The sequence below is a fragment of the Balearica regulorum genome, chromosome 1 (assembly GCF_011004875.1).
Source record: "Balearica regulorum gibbericeps isolate bBalReg1 chromosome 1, bBalReg1.pri, whole genome shotgun sequence".
NCBI lineage: Eukaryota > Metazoa > Chordata > Aves > Gruiformes > Gruidae > Balearica > Balearica regulorum.
The window spans coordinates 94,338,392-94,359,127 of NC_046184.1; the positions used below are offsets into that span (position 1 = coordinate 94,338,392).

At 41.1% G+C, this 20,736-nt stretch overlaps 1 protein-coding gene across 1 annotated transcript; it reads right to left on the minus strand.

The window, feature by feature from the left end:
- Nucleotides 1-713: 713 nt before the first annotated feature.
- On the minus strand, nucleotides 714-17,843 carry ZBTB11 (zinc finger and BTB domain containing 11). Its single transcript, XM_075767067.1, has 11 exons — nucleotides 16,980-17,843; nucleotides 14,348-14,583; nucleotides 13,416-13,647; nucleotides 11,442-12,256; nucleotides 8,846-9,025; nucleotides 8,096-8,332; nucleotides 7,561-7,705; nucleotides 6,366-6,483; nucleotides 3,555-3,713; nucleotides 2,895-3,070; nucleotides 714-1,546 (listed from the first exon to the last, which is right to left on the minus strand). The coding sequence occupies exons 1-11, from the start codon at nucleotides 17,287-17,289 to the stop codon at nucleotides 1,020-1,022; spliced, it is 3,135 nt and encodes a 1,044-aa protein (XP_075623182.1). The 5' UTR covers nucleotides 17,290-17,843; the 3' UTR covers nucleotides 714-1,019.
- Between the last annotated feature and the right edge of the window lie 2,893 nt (nucleotides 17,844-20,736).

Sequence of the window (20,736 nt, forward strand, 5' to 3'; positions counted from 1 at the left end):
TTGGGAATTAGCAGGGCTCCTCCTTTCAAGAGGATACAAGACAAGATCAGATCGTAACTAGCTGGACTTCTTCAGTCCGTTTATATTCCTAGAGAAGCATGCCATTTGAGAGTTTCTACATCAAATGTAATGCAAAATTGGTAGCATCCATCATTGGGTTGCCTGCTTTGGATACATACAACAATGCAGGCGGTAGCTTCCTTTACGCAACCAAACATTGTTAAACGAAACGTGGTTGTGCGCAGAGGCTGAAGTGCAAGCTCCTCGCTTACAGATAAAAAGTGGTTTACGTCTCTAAGCAGTCTCCCTGCAGTGGGCTGTCCTCTGGTCAACTTAAATTCAGAATCCGTCTCGGAGAACCACTTCCTCAGATTTCTGTGGACCCCCCACCCATTATCTGTAAAACGTTTTACAGTGGTTTGCTGAACCTTGGACCTGCCACCCACCGACCTGGAATTTACGTAAGTTATTCAAAACTGGGATAAGCTATCTGCCGATGGTGTGTCTACCCGAAGAGAAAAGCCTCAGATTTTCTGTAGGTTGCAAGAAGCCCACAGTGCACAAAGCATTCTACCATCCCCTTGTTTTGGGGAGTAAACAGAATATAGCACAGGTAAATTGTTCACAAATTTGATGAAATGCACATAAAAACAAAAGTAAAATAATGCTACTGATACCTGTGCATTTCCAGTTTTTAGTGCAGCCTCTTTATATTTTCTTGTTTTTCAGAAGTTACAGCATGATATTTACTCCATGACACAGAAAACATTATTCTTCCAACTTTTTTTTTTTCCCCCTCAGTTATGGTCAGTGCAGAAGTCTTTGCCTTCAAAGCCTTGGCCCACACTGAAGCATCTTAACTTTTTCCCCCTAACGCGTGGTGCAGTATTTTCTCACCAAGACATTCAGTACTGGGGATTAACTGTTTGAAAATAGGTATTACTGTAAGCCTCAGATACCTAGTTAAATACCAGGCTCTCACAGATCGTAAGACCTCACCCTTCTTGCTCTCCAGTATACTATATTGACTCTGTCTTTGTAACATGGGCCACTTCTACAGTTTCAATGGCCTGTGCCACTTCAGCCATTTTCTGTCCTTGCTGTTGTGCCAATACATAATTTACCACCTGCATGATGCTTTGGTCAGAAAGAGTAGAGACTGATGTACATTCCTCAGTAGCCGCAACTGCTTCGATGGCTTCAAGTGTCTCTCCTGTCACTACCACAGTCTCAATCTCACCACTGTCAACGCTAATCTCTGTTTCTTGTTCCTGCACGTCTGCTGCTAAAATGCTGATGGCATGTTCCACCTGTGTCCCCTGATTATGAAACTGAAGAGTATCTTTTTCCAGCATGATTTTGCAGGGTACGTAGTCCCTATGAAACTTGGTCATGTGCTTCCGCAGCGTCCTGGCATCTATGTAAGCTTCATTGCACACAGGACAGACATACGGTCGTTCACCGGTATGTGTCCTCACGTGACGCTTCAATGAACGCGCATCGGCCCAGGCTACTCCGCAAGTTAGACATTCAAATGGCTTCACACCTGTTTTCAAAGGGAAGGCAAGGAAAAGGTGACCGTCAGCATTCATAAATATGCACAAGCAATGATGAGAAGTGACAGCGAGAACAGCAGTATAAAAGAACAAAAGAAATACTATAATTTTTGCCATGTAAGAAAGAGACCACCTTTACCATTTCTGTACTACAATATAATGCAAGCATAACACAACCAATGGTAAGATTGTCCACAAATGCTCTGCCCAATCTAATATTTTTTTTTTTTTCAAAATTCCTTTAAATGCAGTTTCTCCCCTATTTTAAGAACGTGCTGCTTAATAAAATTCAAATTATTTTTTGCTGGCGATGCCTTTCTGAAACCGTGCTTTACTTAATAGAATTTGTCGCTTACATTCTTAGTCACACTTTGTTTCTGTAAATCTTGCTGTACACATCTCATCAAATCAGCACTTATTCTAGTTGAGCTTGTAATGCCATCTACAGCTTTTTCCCTCCTCCTCCACACCACAGGTGTTCAAATGCTGCATCTGCTGTTTGTATAATCTTAGTCTCCCTTACGTCTGCGGCCTCTAGTATCCAATGGGGCATGTGGGTGGCAACAAACACTATTTCAATACTGGCTTTTCCTCCGTAACAGTTACTGTAGGTTTAGGCTAGATACCTATTACAGGACACGTTCTCTGTTTAGAAACAAACACAAAATCTCTATTTCAATAGTTAGATTTATTCATAACAGTTCTCTAAAAGAAGGCACGCTTCAAAGAAGTGGTTTTTTGCCCCGAGACAGAAGCATATATAGACTTCCAAAATAACTGGAACAACCAAATACTCAAAAATCAGTATCATACTTCACGTCTAAAGTAAAAATGCACAGACTTTTTTATTATTATTATAAAATGTTTTCATATTTTCCCAAAACTTCATATAGTTTACTGCTTGTTACAAATCATGAGGTTGACCAATTTGCAGCAGTGGTCCTTTTTTTTAAATTCAAGCTAATCAGTCTCCTCGTTGAAGAGTATTTTGTTAACCGTGTGCACCTTTCAAACCGGAGAATGTTTGACATCCAATTCTTTGCCAGATATACATATTTTCATCACTTCTAAAAAAGTTCCTCTTCCATTAAAGTTCTGAGAAGCACAAACTGCCACTGTCCCTGTGCGTGACTGCCGTTTTAGAAAGATCCCAACAGCCGCTTCTGGGAAGGACTGGAAGTTAAACCAGAACTGGCATAAAACTAACTGGAGAGAATATGTAAGACCTTCTGTGCATCTTGCAACACAGGACATACACAGACTCAAAGAACAATTACTCCTTTGTCCATCATGTTTTTAGGGGTTGAGGGACATCACGACTACTTGTGTTCTACATACCTTCATGATTGTTCATGTGTCTTCTATATTCCCGGAGTTGTGTGAATTTTCTTCCGCAATGCTCACAAACTCGTTCCAGATTTTGTTTTGCTCTTCCTTTTTTACCATGTGTGGCTTTCTGCACATGTCTTCTGTACAAAGCTTTCTCGTAAAATTCTTTACCACATATATTACACCTAAAAAGTGTTGAGAAATCTACTGAAACCATTATGCTGTGCTTATGTTATGCTTTTCAAACCAAAATGCACTTTAATTAGAGCAGGCAAAGTTTACTGGGAATACTGTCTCATATGACAAGTAGTTCCATAATTAGAAATAATATTGCTGGACTGAGCTATGTTTTCTCTTATTCACAGCCACAAATCTTCCACTTACCATTCTAGAGAAGTGAGATCACATACAAAACATTTCTAACTTCATCAATTATATTTATCCTCTTACAACTTTGTACGTATTAGTTGCAGGATTGCACCAGCAGGTGAACAGTTGGACCACACTATCTGAAGTCATCCATCCATTCTCAAGAACTCAACACCACAGACAACATCAATCAATTGGTACTCTGACAATGGACTAGGCAGTTCCTTGGTGACTGGCTGTGGATTTGCATAACCTCATATTGATAAGTACAGTTCAGTTGTTAAAGGAATTTCCTCTTACCTATAAGGATCTGTGACAGAATGAGACTTTACATGAGAATACCAGTCTTTCTTCCAACTATAACATTTTCCACAGAACTGACATTGAAATGGCTTCACACCTAAATGTTTATTCATATGCTGCCGAAGATCTCGAGCTTCATAGAAACTCTTTTCACACCTGCAACGGTAAAGGTTTTAGCATCCCATATAAGAAAGATCTTGGTGATCCTGATTTCAAAGGCACTAGAACCCTCTTCTTTAATGGCAACTTGAGACTTTCAGAAGACAACACCTATTGTGCATCAATATCTATATAAAGCACAATCCCTTTGCATAAATCCCCAATTCCCTTTCCCTTAACTAGGGAAAATTAAAAGGAACAGCAGCTTATCTGAAAGTCTGGAATATAACTTGAGGACCTCTGAAACACTTTTGTCTGTTATGGGTAACTATATTCTTTCTGTTATTATTTGGGGGAATAATCAAAGGCAAACTGACTGCAAGACATCAGAAATTTGTATTATACCATGTGAACTTATGAGGATAGTAACAGCTGTTTCTTCCCTTAACCAAAGAGGATTCATTATTGATACAAAGATAACTGGGACTTGTTGTTTGTAATGCTCAAATGTTATTTTTTTAGAAATTAAAAAAATTAAATTCAGAATCCTAAAAGAAAGCATCTGAAAGTAGTGATAGTCATTCCTTAGCTTGCTGTTTGTATATCTCTAAAACCAGGCAAATTCCTAGTTTTCCTTCATTTATACCTTGCCATAGTATGACTATGTAAAATTACAAATCACTAGCTCCTCTTGGTATGAAAACTACAGAGGTTAGTCTAATCAAAGACATGCTTTCTCCCTTTGAAACAAATTCTGCTCTTCAGACATCTTTGCTTGATCATCTGCATCTCTTCCTCATGTAACATCATATACCTGTATGACTCAAGAAAGGACAGAGGCAGAGAAATGCCAGCCAGCAAACGTGGAAGATTCACCTTCTACAGCTGATCTACCTCTTGAATGAGGGAATGTCAGAATTCCCAACCTCCAGGGGAATCTGAAAAGAAAGACACTTCCATACAGGAACAAGACTTTTAATATTACATTTCCTGGAGAATGGGCATTCTGAAGAGGAAAAAGGCCTTCTTCACTTTCCAGAAGGGGGGTGGGGGGAAAGCTAAAAAAAAAAAAAGGTGATGGTCCCTGAGCCACCCAAACAACCTCTTCCTCCTAGGCTGGAAAACCCGACAGCTCCAGTTCCAATGGGGCTCTCAAGGATCTTGGTTTGCAGATCCACATCAAAAAGTATCACAAAGACCCCTCAGGGTCTTGAATAGGGTTGGCACTTGGTGCTCTCCCCCCAAGGACTGCATATTTGGAAAAGCCATTAGAGAAGTAAAAATCTCAAGCAACCACCACCACCCTCTGACACACTCACGCACTACTGCAATTTAATCCAATACCTACTTCACTGGAAACTTCCACGATCATTTTAGGAAAATAACTCATGTTAAGCTTCGCTCAACTGGGCCAGAAGCTCACACTGAAGCCTGGCAGGGAGATTTACATACCAACCCACCAAACTAGGAAACTGAAGTCTGGTTATTGCTTAGTGAAGCTCTCTAAACCATTGGTGACAACATGAATTATAGTCTTAGTAGAGATCTTCACCGTAGAAGAAACAAGGACTGTGTGTTTTGAAGGAGTTGGGGAATCAAAATATCTTCTCTGTCAAGGTAATATTTTGCATCCATGACTGTACTGCCTTGAGTAAAAATAATTTATTTTAAAAATATTTTTTTCTGTCAAAACCAAAATTGCCTTTCCTAGTACGTTTCATTAAACAGTTCTGTCCCTGTTAAGGTCCCTATTAGCTCTATTTGTTGTTTTTCTAAGATCACTATTTTTAGCATTACAAAGCATTATATAAAAACATTGGTGACAGCATTAAAGTGAGTATTCAGCAGTTAGAAAGTATTATTTTTGCTAGCATGCAGCAGCACTACCAGGGATACTTTAAATAATACTTTAGATTAAAACTTTCATTAAAACTATGAACTGCATACAGGCAATCATATAAACTGTACAACCCCTCTTAATACCTGAGAGAGTTTTCTAGAGACCTAACTGACAGTTTGGAAATTAAGCACCATTTGCGCTTTTGCAGGTCACTTCAAAAGTTCTCCTACAGGCTGCTTGGTCATGGAAAAAGTATCCATGTTTTGCTAACACACTAGGAGACAGGCTCTTTCCAGTTACAGAGTTTCTGCTAAACTCAAGTCCATAATGCAAAGATACTTAGGTGGTCATATAAGTTTTATAATCAAGTTAACTGCAATAGTCAGTGAATCTTAATTTATGATGTTCCTACAGAGCTGTTTGCTAAACACAGTGTATACTGCAGCCCACACAGGTACATGACATCATAGACTGTATAGGAAATTTTCACCTTAAACTGAGATCAACTATCACAGTAAAAGAGGGCAAGAAGAGGCTGAAGGCCCTTGGCTTCTGACAAGTTCACCACTCTTCTATCTGTCCTACAAGGGAGCTTTAAAACCACATTTAAAAACTACTGATTGCAGCTACAAGCGCACACACACTCATTAAAAAACAACTGTATGAAACTAGAGCTAGGTAACAGTTAAAAATCAAGCTTTTGCTCTCCAATGCAGGTATTGACAAAAGTGCAATTTTACTTTTAAAGTGTAAATGTCTAATTCCACTACAACACTACAACAAGGAGCTACTTTTAATCTTGAAAATTACTAAGGTCATTAATGTTAAGAGAAAAAGCCCACCAAAAAAAACCCCACCAACCAACTTACTGATTGCACTGATACCCACGAACTTCAGGCTTTGGCTGGTGTTTCTTTATGTGTTTACTGAGTCCTGATGCCCTATGGAAAGATTTTCCACAGATGGAGCAAAGATATTTGGATTCTCCTGGCAAAAAAAAGAAAACAAAACATTACAAAGCCCGGCTTCCGCATCTCTAGAGTGCTTTGTGAGAGTGTTTTTTTTCTTCTCACAGAATTTCTCTTAAGTAATCAGAGCAGTGCTACAAAGAGAAGTTGGTTTAATTACACACAGATGGAATTTTTAAGTGCATTTTGTATGTTCCAATGTAATGATATGCAGAGGGGGGAACAGCAACTCTAAATTACTTTATTGCATTTTTTCAAACACAGGTACAACATTGCAGCTACTAATTGGTCATGAAATGTGAACAGTCTAAAAAAAATTCACCTCTTGTGTGAAAAAACCCCAAAACAACCACAATTGCTTGTGTTCATATAATATGCAACTTCTCCAGCAACACGGTATTGCTTATGGATGACTTAAATCTTGAATTTGTGGAATAACACCTTAAAATAAGTTTTCTGCTCGAATTCATCAAGTGCTCAGTACTAATATAAATTCCTTCATTTCTGGAACAAATTGTCTTAACAAAAACAGTCTCTTTACTTTTGATTCCACCCAACGCAGGAAACAAGAAATGGACAATTTCTACACAATACAATTTTAAATCCCTGCTTGTATTAAATTACTGTCATCTTTCACATGCTAAGATCTTTCAAGATTCCAGGTTTTATAAAATTTCAGTACTAGTACAGCAAGTCTTGTAAAACATACACAGAGATTCTCAGAGATTTAACTTAGCATGGTTTCCTCTGAAAAGACAGGCTGGAAGTGTAAGTGCTCCAGAACCTGTTGCCTATCTTTGTTGAATTGACACGATACAGGCATAAATATGTATGTAAAAACATAGGAACAGACCAACCATGATTCCCTGTTCTTGTATAGAACATTTGGATAATAACATTAAACTACTGTAAAGTAAGCCCAGAAAATAAATGTAAAATGACTACCTACCTCTATCTCAGCTGCCTGACCAGTAGAACAAAAAGGAGAATCTACTATTTTTTTTAAACAGTTCCTTTGATACTGAAGAACAATGTTAAAGTTCAGCAGCATACAACAGCCAACCAAAGTAAAAGGAGTCTCTTTCTCATCGCTTACCTGTATGAATGCTCATATGTTCCTGAAGACTTCTTTTTGTGACAAAAGACTTTTCACACAAGTCACACTTGAACTGTTTCTGTACTTCATGGAGAGCTAAGTGCATTTTTAATCCATGCTTATACGTAAAGGTCTTTCCACAAACCTAAAAAAATCCATATCCAGTGGAATAGGACAAATAAAACTCATTATGTAATAGGTGTTTAACTTCAAATAGAACAAAACCACCTGTATTTCTTGGGAACCTGGATGGCCAAGCCTGTGATTTTGCACCAGTGGCAGAACTGGTCTGTTAAAAAAAGAATATTCAAGGGGAAGGCATTCTTCTAGACACAGGAATATGAACTTTCATGATTTAATTTCATTCTAATTTTCTCAGTTTTGGACTACAAGAATTTTCATCAGGAATGTTACAGTAGTTTTCCCCATTCTGAAGTGACCTAAATTAACCTAAATTTTAGGACAGAGTGTCAATACTAAAATATCAAGAAAACATTAATAAGTTAATTACAGAGTAAAAGGACTTTCTCTTTACCTTGCACGCATGTGGTTTTACACCTGTATGTTTCAGCATATGTATTCTGAGAGAATAGAGCTTAGGTAGAGTTCTCCCGCATATATCACATATAAATTCCCGTTTAGTTCTCCCTTTCACTGAAGACGTGCCTGTCCCTTCTACACTAGCGGCTGCAGTGTTCACTTCCGTCTTCCGAGTGTGCCGGACGAGATGGGCTCGCAGGGAGGCACCATACTGGAACTCTTTTTTACACAACTGGGAAAGGAAATATTACAACTTTACTTTGCATTTAATGCTCCAAAATTATTTAAAAAAAAAAAAAAAAAGGTAATCAAAGGTTTTAAGTATAGCAATATGATTAGCTGGGTCTATAGCCTGACTCCAATAGGCATTTTATCTCAGGTTAATTAATAGTTGTAAATTTTGAACTTTACAGCTACCAACAGAACCACTGATCACTTCCCACTGAGGCTAACTTCCAGGCTAATCTGAATGCAGTTGCAAATTTGCTGTTAAGGTCGGAAGTAAAGCCCACTCCAGTGCTGTCCTGAGCAGCAAGCGCACTCCCATGTCACATGGTGCTGTCAGACCATGTGGCTTCACCACGTTTTACCCCACCCCATCCAGATCAGGGCTGCATCCGTCTCTGAAATCCGTAAGGAAAGTAAATACACATATGAAAAGAGGCAAGAAAAATAATTACGAATGTAATTACTGAATGAATTTTCCTAAAGAGGGAGGTTTACAGATGAAAAAAACCAAACTTACTGGGCATTTATAATCTTTCGATCTTTCATGTTTCAGTGTGTGCATTATAAGTGCATAGCGCCGCTGGAAGACCATTCCACACTCGGTGCATTTGTGCTGAGGTTCTACTTCATTATTTTCCGTAGTTTCTCTTTTGGGCTGTTTCATTTTTTTCCCTCTTTGTACCAGCTTCATGGCAACCTAAGTTGGAAAAACATAACCCTTGCATGAACTTTACTACATTGTGTATTTCCTCTGCAAGTTAGTACTAAAAGCTGATGCTTCTGTGTGTTACTATACCACCTAATTTTGCTCAGTTTACTTAGCTGCTAGAAAGTTACCCCCTTTCAGTTAACTGCAAAACTACAGATCTCATAGTGGGTGAAAAATTGGTCTTGTTTTAAAACCATAAACTGATTATAATTATAGGCAGACAATGACTTATCAGTTCAGAGACAACTAACTACTCAAACCTGAGTAACTGCCTAAGTGAGAGCTAAGGGATAGTTACAGAGGAACCACAAGGTACTGCCACTCACAACTTCTATCAAATGTTTCCAACCCTTTCCTAGGCTCCAACTTCCCTTTTCAAGATTTACATTTGCTTTACTATAAAAGTCATCAGACTAAAAAACAAACAAACAAAAAGTGGCCCAATTAATTTTTACCAGCCAGCAAAAACTGTGAATAATAATAACCTGTGAAAAAATTTACAGTATTTAAGCAAAGTTCTTTCTGATTAGGAGCATTCCAGCTTTACTATTGTCTTTTTTGTTAGGCACTAATGTTTTCTGTTAGGCAGTATTGGCAGTGCTACCTGCAGCTGACAATCTTGTTTTCCTTTGTAGAAATTTGCCGTCAAATTCTTTAAAAGCCAAATCGTAAGTGATCAGGCTGAAATTCCCTCTATCAGGTATCTCCCCTTCAGGCTTCTGAGAATAAGGTAAGGGAAAAAAGTACAAGCATCCCCATTTCTTCTTCCTGTTCGCTCAAGTGAGGTATCTAACAGTTTTTGAAGACATGCTAGCCCTTCCATGTCTCTCAAAAACAAACTGAAACTCAACACAGGGACAATATTTTAATTTTTTTTTAATTTTGCTGTTGTTCTGAAAACTTACGCAAACTTGGCTAAATTGTGAAGGCACAAAAATAATTTTTTTCAGTAGACGATTAGTAAGAGCTTGGAAAATAATCCATTCATACAAAGCACGCCTCATCCCTAATATCTCCAAGTCAGCTGCAATTACTGCAGTTCCAAAGTCAGCAGCATTTTTCCTGCAACCTCTCTTTCCTGTTATTCTTCCAGCATCAAAACTGGGAACTCAGGAAGGAGCGTCCCCTTCCCAATGCTTATACAAAATCCAGTGCCATGGCGGGGAGTTGAGGGATGCATGAGACAAAAATGCTAAAAGCTATGAAGCAAGCTAGGAAAGCAGAAACCTATTCCTGAGTCCAATTCTGAGCAATTATCTATATCAATTTTTTTTTTTCCCCATAGGTGGCCACTGTCTATAGACCTCATCTGTCAAGGGGCCAGATGTAAAAACTGCAAAATAAAGTTAACAGGGGCTCTTCCTGAATGTAGATATTCCCCCCTCCCAAAACAGAACAAAAACATGTCATTTTCCAACCATCATAAATAGGTTGCTCAAATATTTTGATTGTGCTAGTTTTAGCAACTGGGCTTTAAGTTGTCCCTCTGTAAAAGGCGACTAATGCTACGATTTCTATCTGCAATGGTGTTGTAATGATAACAAATTATTCCCCTGTCTGGGGGACTGGTGGCTCTAGTATGTAAACATCTCACGGAATGCTTCTGGAAATTAACAGTTCTTCGTAAGATTTACCCAACATGCAATGAGCACCGCAAAGTGTACTGTGTCACAAAAATGGATGTATTTATGCTCAGGGAGGTAAATGTCAGCTATCCACAGGCACTAAAAGAGGAAAGGCTCCTGAAGGGGAAAGAGTAAGAAGACTGTTTCATTTAAAAAAAAATTAAAAAAAAATTGAAACAACTAGTTCAATTACTAAACATTTAATATGTCCGAGTGCTAGAGTTTTTAATACCAGTTCTCTCTGAACCTTTTTTTTTTTCTAACTGACCCCAATCTGAAGGTAGTAGGACTGCATTATTGTAACTTATGACTATGTCTTAAGATCTACATCGGATGTCAAATTTTTCATCCCCAATGCTTTGTTTTCAAGTCTTAACAAATGTAGGGTCTCACTTCTCTAACAGATAAATACATTTGTCTATGACTGACATACACACATGCTAGTTAAGAATTAAATTCCCAGATCATTAAGAATTTTAGGGAGAAGATACACCTTCTGTCCAACCATAAGAAGCTGTGAGAAGATACTCAAGCTGGGCTAAGGTCACCGAGCATTCTAAATTTCTTCAATATGGAAGGAATTTTGACGCCAATGGTTGGGGTTTTTTTGCATCACAACTGTCACAACTTAGACGTTACTTTGGTTTGCAGTAATGTTAATCACTCAAAAAAAGAAAAACATTTGCCAGACAGTGCTTGGAATCGGGAAACAGTCTTTTCAGATTGGTTTCGAAACACTGGACGATTACTGACAACAGGCCTAAAGACAGATAGAATACCTGCTGTATTGCAGATTTAGGATTTGTCTTTCTATTTTGCAGTTTTTTTTCAATTCCTTTATGCAATCTGATATATCCCCCTTCACTAACAGAACGCTGGCGAAGCTTGCTTTTGTAAGTATCATCTTGGCTGGAAGCTAAGCTTTCCGGTTGTGAAACTGAAACGCTCTGTTCTTTACTTTGCCTGCCACGCTTTTGCTTGAGCGTTTCTGAGGAGTCTTCAGAAGCAGTGTCCACGTTTGCTGTACCACTTTCATTTTGGTCTGTCTTAATTTCCATTTTACTTTGCATGTCCATGGCTTCCACCACCGACGGCTCAGCTTCTATGACAGACACGGAGCTATTTGAAACGCTCTCTAGCAGCTGCGTCTTGATGTAATTTTCAGCTGCTTCACACTGTTTTGCAGGCTTTGAAAGATCATCTGGAGCGATGTCCATAGGCTCTGGGGGCAGGAGTTCAGGCTGGAGTGCTGCTGCTTCCTCTGGCCCAGCAGAGGAAGGAGCTCCATTCACAGCTACCGGCACTTTGCTGGCTGCCAGCTCAGGTTGCTCAGTACCATCCACGTGCTGCGTCTCAACTTCAGCCTGCTCTGTTAAATTTTGTGTTGACTCTACTGTTTGAATATCTCCCTTTTGGTACACCGTAATTTGTTTCTCTTCCATCTGTTTGTGCACATTCTCACAGATTTCAAGGACCTCTGACATGAAGAGATGCCGGGCAAGCATGGCCACTTCTGCCATACTACAGAAGTCAAAAGTTAATTCTGAAGTATAAGCAAATTCCAATAGAGGCAGGAAACTGGACTTGCAGAACCCTACCAGGAATAAAACAAGAGATTAGACCAAACACTGATGACCCCAAATTACAGCAAAATATCCCATGAGGGACACAACAGTTCACCTTTGACATAGTTAAGTCAGATATTTAGAGCAAAATAACACACTTGCAAGCAACATTGAAGCCCCTCCACTGGACTCAATTAATTGTCATTTACGCAAAAGTGTCCTCGTGTATTTTCTACATTGACGTAAGCTCAGACAATTCTACCAATAAGTAAGGAAGGTATTTTCACAATGAAAGTCTCTAGAAGAATGTTTCAAGATGCTGGGAGAGTCACAATATTTTTGAAGCAGATTAACCAAAGTCTTTCTGGACCTGCTACATTCAGAAAGTAGCCAGGACTTAAGTAACAACTGACGTGGCATAAAAATACGACAAGAAAGTGGCTAATGAAAAAAATAAAGGTACGGATATATAGATAGAAATGCTTAAAAAGAAGCATTTGGTATAATTTTCCACAGTTCTGTAAATCACAAATCACATATTTTATTTGGGGGACCTTCTGGACCATCATACTAGAAATCTATTGTTCATGCATGTCTATTGTTCATGCAGAGACAGACACAGTTCAGAAACTCATGAGAAAGCAATGCAGTAGGCGTATGTTCTGCACAATATTCTTCATCACTACAAAGTTATTTTTAGAACACTTATTTTAGGATTGTCTCCTATCTTTAAGGAACCAGAAGGTTTGAGAAATAAGTAGAAACACATATAATAGTGTTTCACAGACATAAGAAAGAATTTAGGTTTTGTTCAGCAAAACAGCTCTCTGAGAAGCTAGTCAGTATCCCCTCTTGATGTATTCAAGTATTTGATTATGTTCTCTTTTTTTATCCTTGTGATTAACACAAGGATAAAAAGTGCCTCAGCAAGGTAAAAATCAGTCCAAAGCTTCTCAGAAATTTTAAGATGAAATGTGATAGTCCATTCAGTATGGAAGATCAGATTATGCAAAACCAGAGCAATCACTTTAGCATTAAAATGCACACAAAATACTTTTAGATTAAAAGAGAGAAAAAAGCAAGATAAAATATGCAGTTGTCTTGAACACTCAAGAAAGACTGAATCAAATACTGTACACCTTAGTTCGGATATTATGATTTCTAGCTTTGAAACCCACAACAATTCACCTGACAGATCCACTACAGCTTCATGACTAGACACAGCTCCCTTTTCAATGAAGAGCTCTCGGAAGTACTCGCTGTTGGCTGCCAAGACAGATTTGTGAGCTTTGTACTCCTCTCCTTCAATCAGCAGAGTCACATCACAGAACTGATTGGAAAGCCTCTGCTGATTCAGTTGGTTTAAGACTGACAGACAATGTTTGGAAGATGACTGCTTCACAAGGCCCTTACTGTCAACCTGTCATAAACAACATTACGAGAACTTCATTACATTTAGACTGTGCCTTTTTAAGCATTCACACTGAAACACAGAAACGGATTATTTTCTACAACCGTACAATCAGTTTAAGCCTGTATAATAATAAATAAGCTTAACTTAATTTATAGTAATAAAGCTTAACTTTACTATTGGTTTCTTTCTTTAAATACATCAACTCTCACCCTCCCTTCAAACACAGTTAAAACAGGCAACTGGAAAAATGGGAAGACACGGGTATTCAAACAGTTCCTTGAACGTATTTTTCAATGCTACAGTCTGAAATGGTTTCTAGATTCAAAAGTCTTTACATGCATACAAGCCCGCAGTTATCATCAATAATTTTATATATAAATATAGCATCATTTATTAAGGAACAGATGTAGATTCCATGAGAATCTTGTATGTGATGCTTTACTACTTATACTTTTGCCATTCATTTTCCCTTGGGTCCTATATACACAAAGAGGAATCAGAGTAATTTTATTTTCCAAAGATGATGTACTATAGTTAATTTCATGTATTATACACCAGTAACCCATTTCCACATATTGAATATCTTTGGCAAAATTTATGTCGTCTTATTATTGCAAGGCTATCACAACAATGGAAAATAAGTATGTGACTAAGAACACATTAACAAACATCTTAAATACATTCAGATGTAAACAACGGTACTTACAAATACAAGCTCATGCTTCGCTATTGGCTTCTTCTTCACAGGCCTTAGGGATGCAGCTGGGATTGATGTCGTACTTCTCAATTCATCATCTGTTTCATCACCATCTTCATGAGATTTTGCATCCAGTCCTAGTTCCTCCAGCATTTCAGAAGGATCTGTCAGAGATCTAGAGCGATCTAGCTTTTCCTGGCACTTGCTGCATTCTTTAATGTAATCCTTAACCTGCTTAAGAATACCTAAGAAAAATTAAAAGGAGCTTAATTAGACTTCTAATCTTTATTTAATTTACCTTAAACATGTAATTAAATATGTAGGTGATTAGCAAAACAATATTACACGCTTACTGAGAAAAATGAAGTTGGTCACCTATACTTTCCTTCTCTGACTTCTTTTTACCAGTTTTGCTTCTCTCACACTATTGTATGATACTGTATGTCACTACTGTAATCCATCGTTAATTTGAGGTAGAACATTTAGAACATCACTATATCAAGCAGACCCTCCCAGAAGAGATTTCTAAGGCTAGAAAAAAAAATTTGTATTTATACATTCGCCCTAAGAATGCCAAGACAAGGAAAGGTGTAACCTGATCCTGCATTTAGCCCGTGCAAGTGGATCTCTGCTTGTCCTTACTGAAGGGGACAAGAATTGGAAGGCTCGCCTAAGGGCTTTTTCAAAATCGGGATCAACTGTCTTATATGCAATGATGCTGATATGTATTATTAACACAGATTTAAATCAATTGCCTATGATTTTGGAATTTAAAGAAATTAATTTCCCACCATTACTTTAACCAATGTAAGTAAATAGTTTTAGATACTCAACAGTTCCTAAGCTCAGGGTCCTCCTCTAGGTACCAAAGCATTTTCAGTGTATGGCTTTCAATAGAATTTAATTTTCTTCACTAGGACAATATAAAAGCATACATAACAACAGCCGTGTCTCTGTAGTTCAAAATCTAGCACAGATCAGAAACTTGTCTGACATTTCATTGAGTTAGATTTGCACCGCTCACCCCTTTTCAGAGCACGAGATGTGCTACCACAGCATACATATCTCTGTAAAGATGAGGAAAACACGGACTTCAGGCAACCCAAGACACTCTAACCCAGGACATTCATGCCCATTTCAAACATTTTTACGTTTCCTTGATTTCACGGCTAGTTCTCAGGACAGAAGATTTCTGGTCTTCAGATCCCATCTCTAACACCCTTTCTGGCCACTGAGCCACACTCCAGCCCATTGCTTCCCAGTTACAGAGCAGCAGACACAACAGACTGGTGCCCATCTCAGGATGGTGACTGGGTCAAAGCTGCTGTCCACTAGCAGCAGAAGAGTCTTATTATGGCAGGGGAAAACAATGTTTTCAAGGAGACACAGATATGAAACAAAACGCTTGAACTGAAAGCAGGGCATGAATTTTAGTATTCTCAGTGCAAGAGAAATAAGATAATACAGGTTGTGCAAATAAAGGTAACCAATAAGATCCAAAGATGCAGAATATAGAAAGGTCTCTTCTGGTGAAGAGAAGATATACTGAGGTCCATTAAGGAAGTTTCCAGCATAGGATGACAGTAGATGCTAGAACAGTCCAATATCGGGTGGACGACGAGAACTCAGATAAAGGCAAGATGACCATCATCCAGAATGAATATATCAACTTTGAGACATCAAATTCTTTTTCACATCAAAGATCTTCAAGTCAATGAGATCTGGACTACAGCTAGACAAAAAAGCCTCCAAGTACAGAAAACTAAAGCTGAAATGACAGACGTGCTGACTGATGGACCAAAAAAGCAGAAGAGGAGAAAAAGTACAAACAGAAAGTGGGCCCCGGGCAACTGAAAAGCGGGATATTTGTTTAATGGATATATAAAAGTAGAACACCAAATCCAAAGGGAACACAGATACGAAACCATTGGCTCAGCCGAAAGAAGGCCCTGATTGGGAATTACTGCTGTTCATACACTACCATTTCTAACGCCTATGACATCACTCAGGACCCAATTGAGAATTAGTTTGGTCTTTTTGGCTTCTCATTGGAAGAAAGAGACAAATAAAACAATGAGTGCAAGGACTACGAACCATCACTGGCAGCTCTACTATTACATGAATACCATCCACAGGGTAGTTGGAAAAGGTATTATGAGGTTAAACGCTGAACTAGGTCATATGGATCAGATTATCACCCTGTACAAAGCGTAGAAGTTGAGAAATTGCTACCTTAAGCAGGCTGCATGCAACACTTGGGTGGGGATAGCGATGCTCTGTGTTTCTATACATGCAAGACAGCGCTACCCAACAAGAAGACACAGGACGATCTGCTGACGGAGGTGCAACCCGCGCAGCGAGGCCTGCCTCTTAAGGACAGACCCACAGTGGGAGCCTACAGACCATGCGCGTTGAGAGGGAGCGTTTCAAGGCAGCAGTCAGTCAGCGAGCGATAGTCCCCTCCCGCGTTCTCCCGGCAGGGTACACAGCCACCTTCCTCACAAACCCGGACACCGACCCTGCGCCGCAGGGCTTGTAACTGCGGAGCGGCCTTCTACCCCCCATCCCCCAGCTCGGTGGGGTTTCTCCCGCTGCCCGACCGGACCTTCCCCCCTCCCCCGACCCCCCCCCCCCGGCTTACCTCGCCACCAGTACTTCTGCGAGAGCCCCTGCCAGGTCTGCAGCCGGGTGCGGTGGGCGCCGTCGGGCGCCAGGTGGGCGGCGCGGATGAGGCGGGCGCGGCGCTCGGCCTGCAGCACCACTTCGAGCTCGGCGAAGCGCTGCTGGTCCCGTTGCCGCCGCTGGTAGTAGAGGGTGCCGCCGCGCACCACGTAGCAGGCGGCAGCTTTGCGGATCTTTCGCTTGGCGTTGCCTTCCGTCCCCGGCGCGTAGGGCTCCCGCTCGTTGGTCAGGTAGCGCAGGATGGCCAGGTAGCTCTCCTCGCTGGACATGGCGGGGCGGGGGGGCAGAGGGGCAGGAGGAGGACGGGGCGGGGGGGGGGGGCAATGAAGGGGCGGCCTCCGCGCGGCTCCCCCGAGCCCTCAGAGCCAAGCCGGGCTTGCCCCCTCGCCGGCGGGCAAGGGCACGGTGCTGGGCACGCCGCTGTCGGAGGGCGGGCGGAAGGGGAGGAGGGTCAGGCTCTCGCCCCCGGGGCAGAGGCGGCTGCGGGGCAGCGTCTCCGCGCGGGACGGGGCCCGCCCGGGCCAGTTACATGCGGCGGGGCCGTGGGGGGAGAGGCGCCCCGACCCTCGTCGCGGGGGTCCGTGGGGCTGCGGAGGCGCCTCCCGGGGCAGGGAAAGCATGCGCTGCCGAGGGAAGGAGGATCGGGGCCTCCCGCGCCTCCGCCGGCCCCTCGCCCGGGCACGGGGAGCCCGGAGAGCGCGGCCGGCGGGAGCCAGGCCCGGGGGGGAACTGGAGTTTCGCAGCCAGCGGCGGCGGGTGGGAGGGAGAAGCTCGGGCAGCAGCAGCAACGGAAAGACAAAATGGCTGCTGCACAAGAGGAAGTGAGGTCAGAAGTCCGCGCGGATGGGAGGGGCGTCTGCGCAGGGAGGGCGCAGCTCATCGGAGGAACAAAGCCGCCATCTTGGAGTCGGGCAAAGGAGAGGCCGGGCGGAAGGCTAGAGGCGGCCATCTTAGAGCCGGTCAAAGCCTGTGAGGGCGGGCACAGCCATGGCGCTGGGAGGAGGGGACGCTCCTAAATCAATACTTCTATAGTCCTTCCGAAACGAGCAGCCTCCGCTGCAAAATTGCCTCGGGAGTAGGAGCTACGAGGAAATTGGAAGTACGATTTCATGATGCAGTGTGAGCATACCTATCAGGAGCAGCACAGCTGGTGACAGCTGCACCAGCACAGACAAGGAGAGGTGGAGGCTATGTCTGGGTGTGTTGAGTGTGCTCTTTTTCATTTATAAAAAGAAAGAAAGAAAATATTTTGAACGTCAACTTCTGTTTTTTTCTCGTCCGAGTTCTGACCTGATTTTTGCACCCGTAACAGAGACATGAAACGCAGGAGCCCAGGCAGGAGCATAGCCAGCAGTGACCCTTCCTTTGTGCTAAGTACTTTCAAGACAGCATCTGGAGTACCATCATCCCCCCAAATGCAAATACAGACTGGATGGAGCAAGTCTGCAGAAAGCCACAAAGGTGGTCATGGATCAGAGCATGAGGGACGAAGCTGAGAGACAGGCTTTTTCAGCCTTAAAAAGGTGAAGGTTTTGTAAGGACCTTGCTGTCCACACTTAACCTCACCAGAGGACACAGAGAAGACAGAGGCAAGCTCTTCTCAGGGTTGCACAGCAATAGGCAACAGGCACGGATTAGAACACAGGAAATCCTAGTTACATATAAGGATTTTTATTTTTTTTTTAAGCCATGGAGGCAGTCAAATACTGGAACTTAGGCCATCATAAGAGGTTATGGAACCTCTGTCTTCGGAGTTGTTCAAGACTCAGCTGGATACAGCTCTGAGCAACCTGATCTAAATAGACATGCTTTGGACTAGATGACTTCTGGAGGTCCTTTTCAACCTAAATTATTCTATGGGTCTATGAAAAATTTAAGTACTCTATTTTTAGTGATACTTATGAGGATTAATTATGTTGTATTAGGTAAAAAGGACTTAAATTTATTAATTTCCATGTTAATTCATTGCATTGTATCTTTGAGCTGAACAGCGTGCAGTTACAACAGGTTAAGGCCCTGCTTTGAACAGCCCACCTCACTCACTTGAAGCATACCGTGTGAGAGGAGTAACCTGATGGGTTGTTACTCTACTCCCATCTCACCGCATCAGTCAGAACTCATGAATAAACAGCAAGAGTAATCTTACAGCATTTCTGTGCACCTCTGCTGTAACACCAGGCAGCCAAAGCCTGCAAACTTCAAAGCATTAACAAATACTGACTTACTAATTAGTTGTATCTGACAATCAATTCCTATATATAATTAACAGTATTTCACGCAAATTGTAAATGCTCACCTTCACTTTCAGCTGTTTACCTCAAAACTTTCACAAGCATGCATGCAGTGCACCAGATGCTTTCTACAAGACGCTGATTTAATCAGGATTTTATATAGTCATCACTAGCATAGGTAACTTTCAGTCGTGTTTTCAGCCTTCAGTTTTAAATTATTAAAAATTCCTTTCCCTGTAACAATAAGCAGTTTTCCTTCCCGTCTTTCCCCCCTCTAGTTTCTGGCTCCTTTTTCAAGTGTGTTGACCAGTTTAAAAGCCTTCAATTTAATTCTAAACATGAGGACCTCCTATGCTTTTTAACAGCAAAAAGCGTAATTGTTTGGAAGATAATGGTGCAAATTCCCCTAATGTCATCAAGCTAGACCTATTTTAAATGGGTTGCAACCTTCATCCAGACCTGTATCTATTTTATTAATAAACCCAAAGTATGATATAATTCAAAATATAACCCAATTGCCTATTACAGCCATAGTGCTTTTGAAGTCCAAAAGAACTGCAGGAAGCAAAACTGTGAAAAGAGAGCTGCTTTCTTGCCTAGTGTAGAAGATAAAGCAAGCCCTCAAAGCAAACAGGTATGAAGATGTGGCATCAATAAACTGAGAAGTATCTGATTCAGAAAATAGAAAAGGTTCATATTCTCCTGTGCTTCTACTAAGTCAGAGGACAGTCTACATAGTATAATTACTGAAGTGGCCAGATGAATACTTAACATAAAGAGTTTAACAAATGGCCACTCCCTCTAGGGATGGGAAGGTGGGGAATTACTAAGGGAACCCTTATCTGCATTCTGGAAATTAAATAGGAACATAAATGGGCTTGAAGTAATTGTATACCATCAGCTGCATTTGAGGCTCATTCAACTCGTTACCAGCATTGCAACTGCTGCTAACTGGATCATAATTGCAGAAGAATGGCCACAGTGGGTCCAGAAATCCATCTAGCTTACTGAATGAGTGCAAGGCAGGACCTTTACAGCCATCCTTTTCCTGACAACAGCTTCCAGCAATCCATGGTTTTACTTCCTGACCCAGGAGCTCCACTGAACCTTTGCGTGTAACAACCATGCGATACATGAAGCCATCCATTCCCTTTTTTCAACCTTTTATCCTTGTGCATTCCACAACACAAGTAGTGCATCAGCCTTTTTAAGTGTCTTACAGAGGGTACTGCTTCACACACCCCATTAGTTTGCATCTCAACTTAGAAGCCTCTTTTTATGCCACCTGACATAGATGCAGAGTAAACTTGTACTCTTGTGCTGTTTTATCCTTCAGGAAAGAACAGCTTCTCAAACAGCTCCATTTCCCCTGCCACCTGGGTCCTTCCTTAAAGACTTAGGAAATGTGTGCTAATACAGCAGATTGTCTAAGAAACCAAATGTTTCATGGCAAGATGATGTTTATCAGTCTGCAAAACCAGACAT

Bases quoted from the DNA above. Each gene is read 5' to 3' on its own strand.
- ZBTB11 (XM_075767067.1), bottom strand. From the start codon at position 17,289: ATGTCCAGCGAGGAGAGCTACCTGGCCATCCTGCGCTACCTGACCAAC. The intron at 7,706-8,095 runs GTAAAGAGAAAG...GGATTTTTTTAG, and splicing joins TAAAACCACATGCGTGCAAG to GTTTGTGGAAAGACCTTTAC. The intron at 1,547-2,894 runs GTATGTAGAACA...CTTTGAAAACAG, and splicing joins ACACATGAACAATCATGAAG to GTGTGAAGCCATTTGAATGT.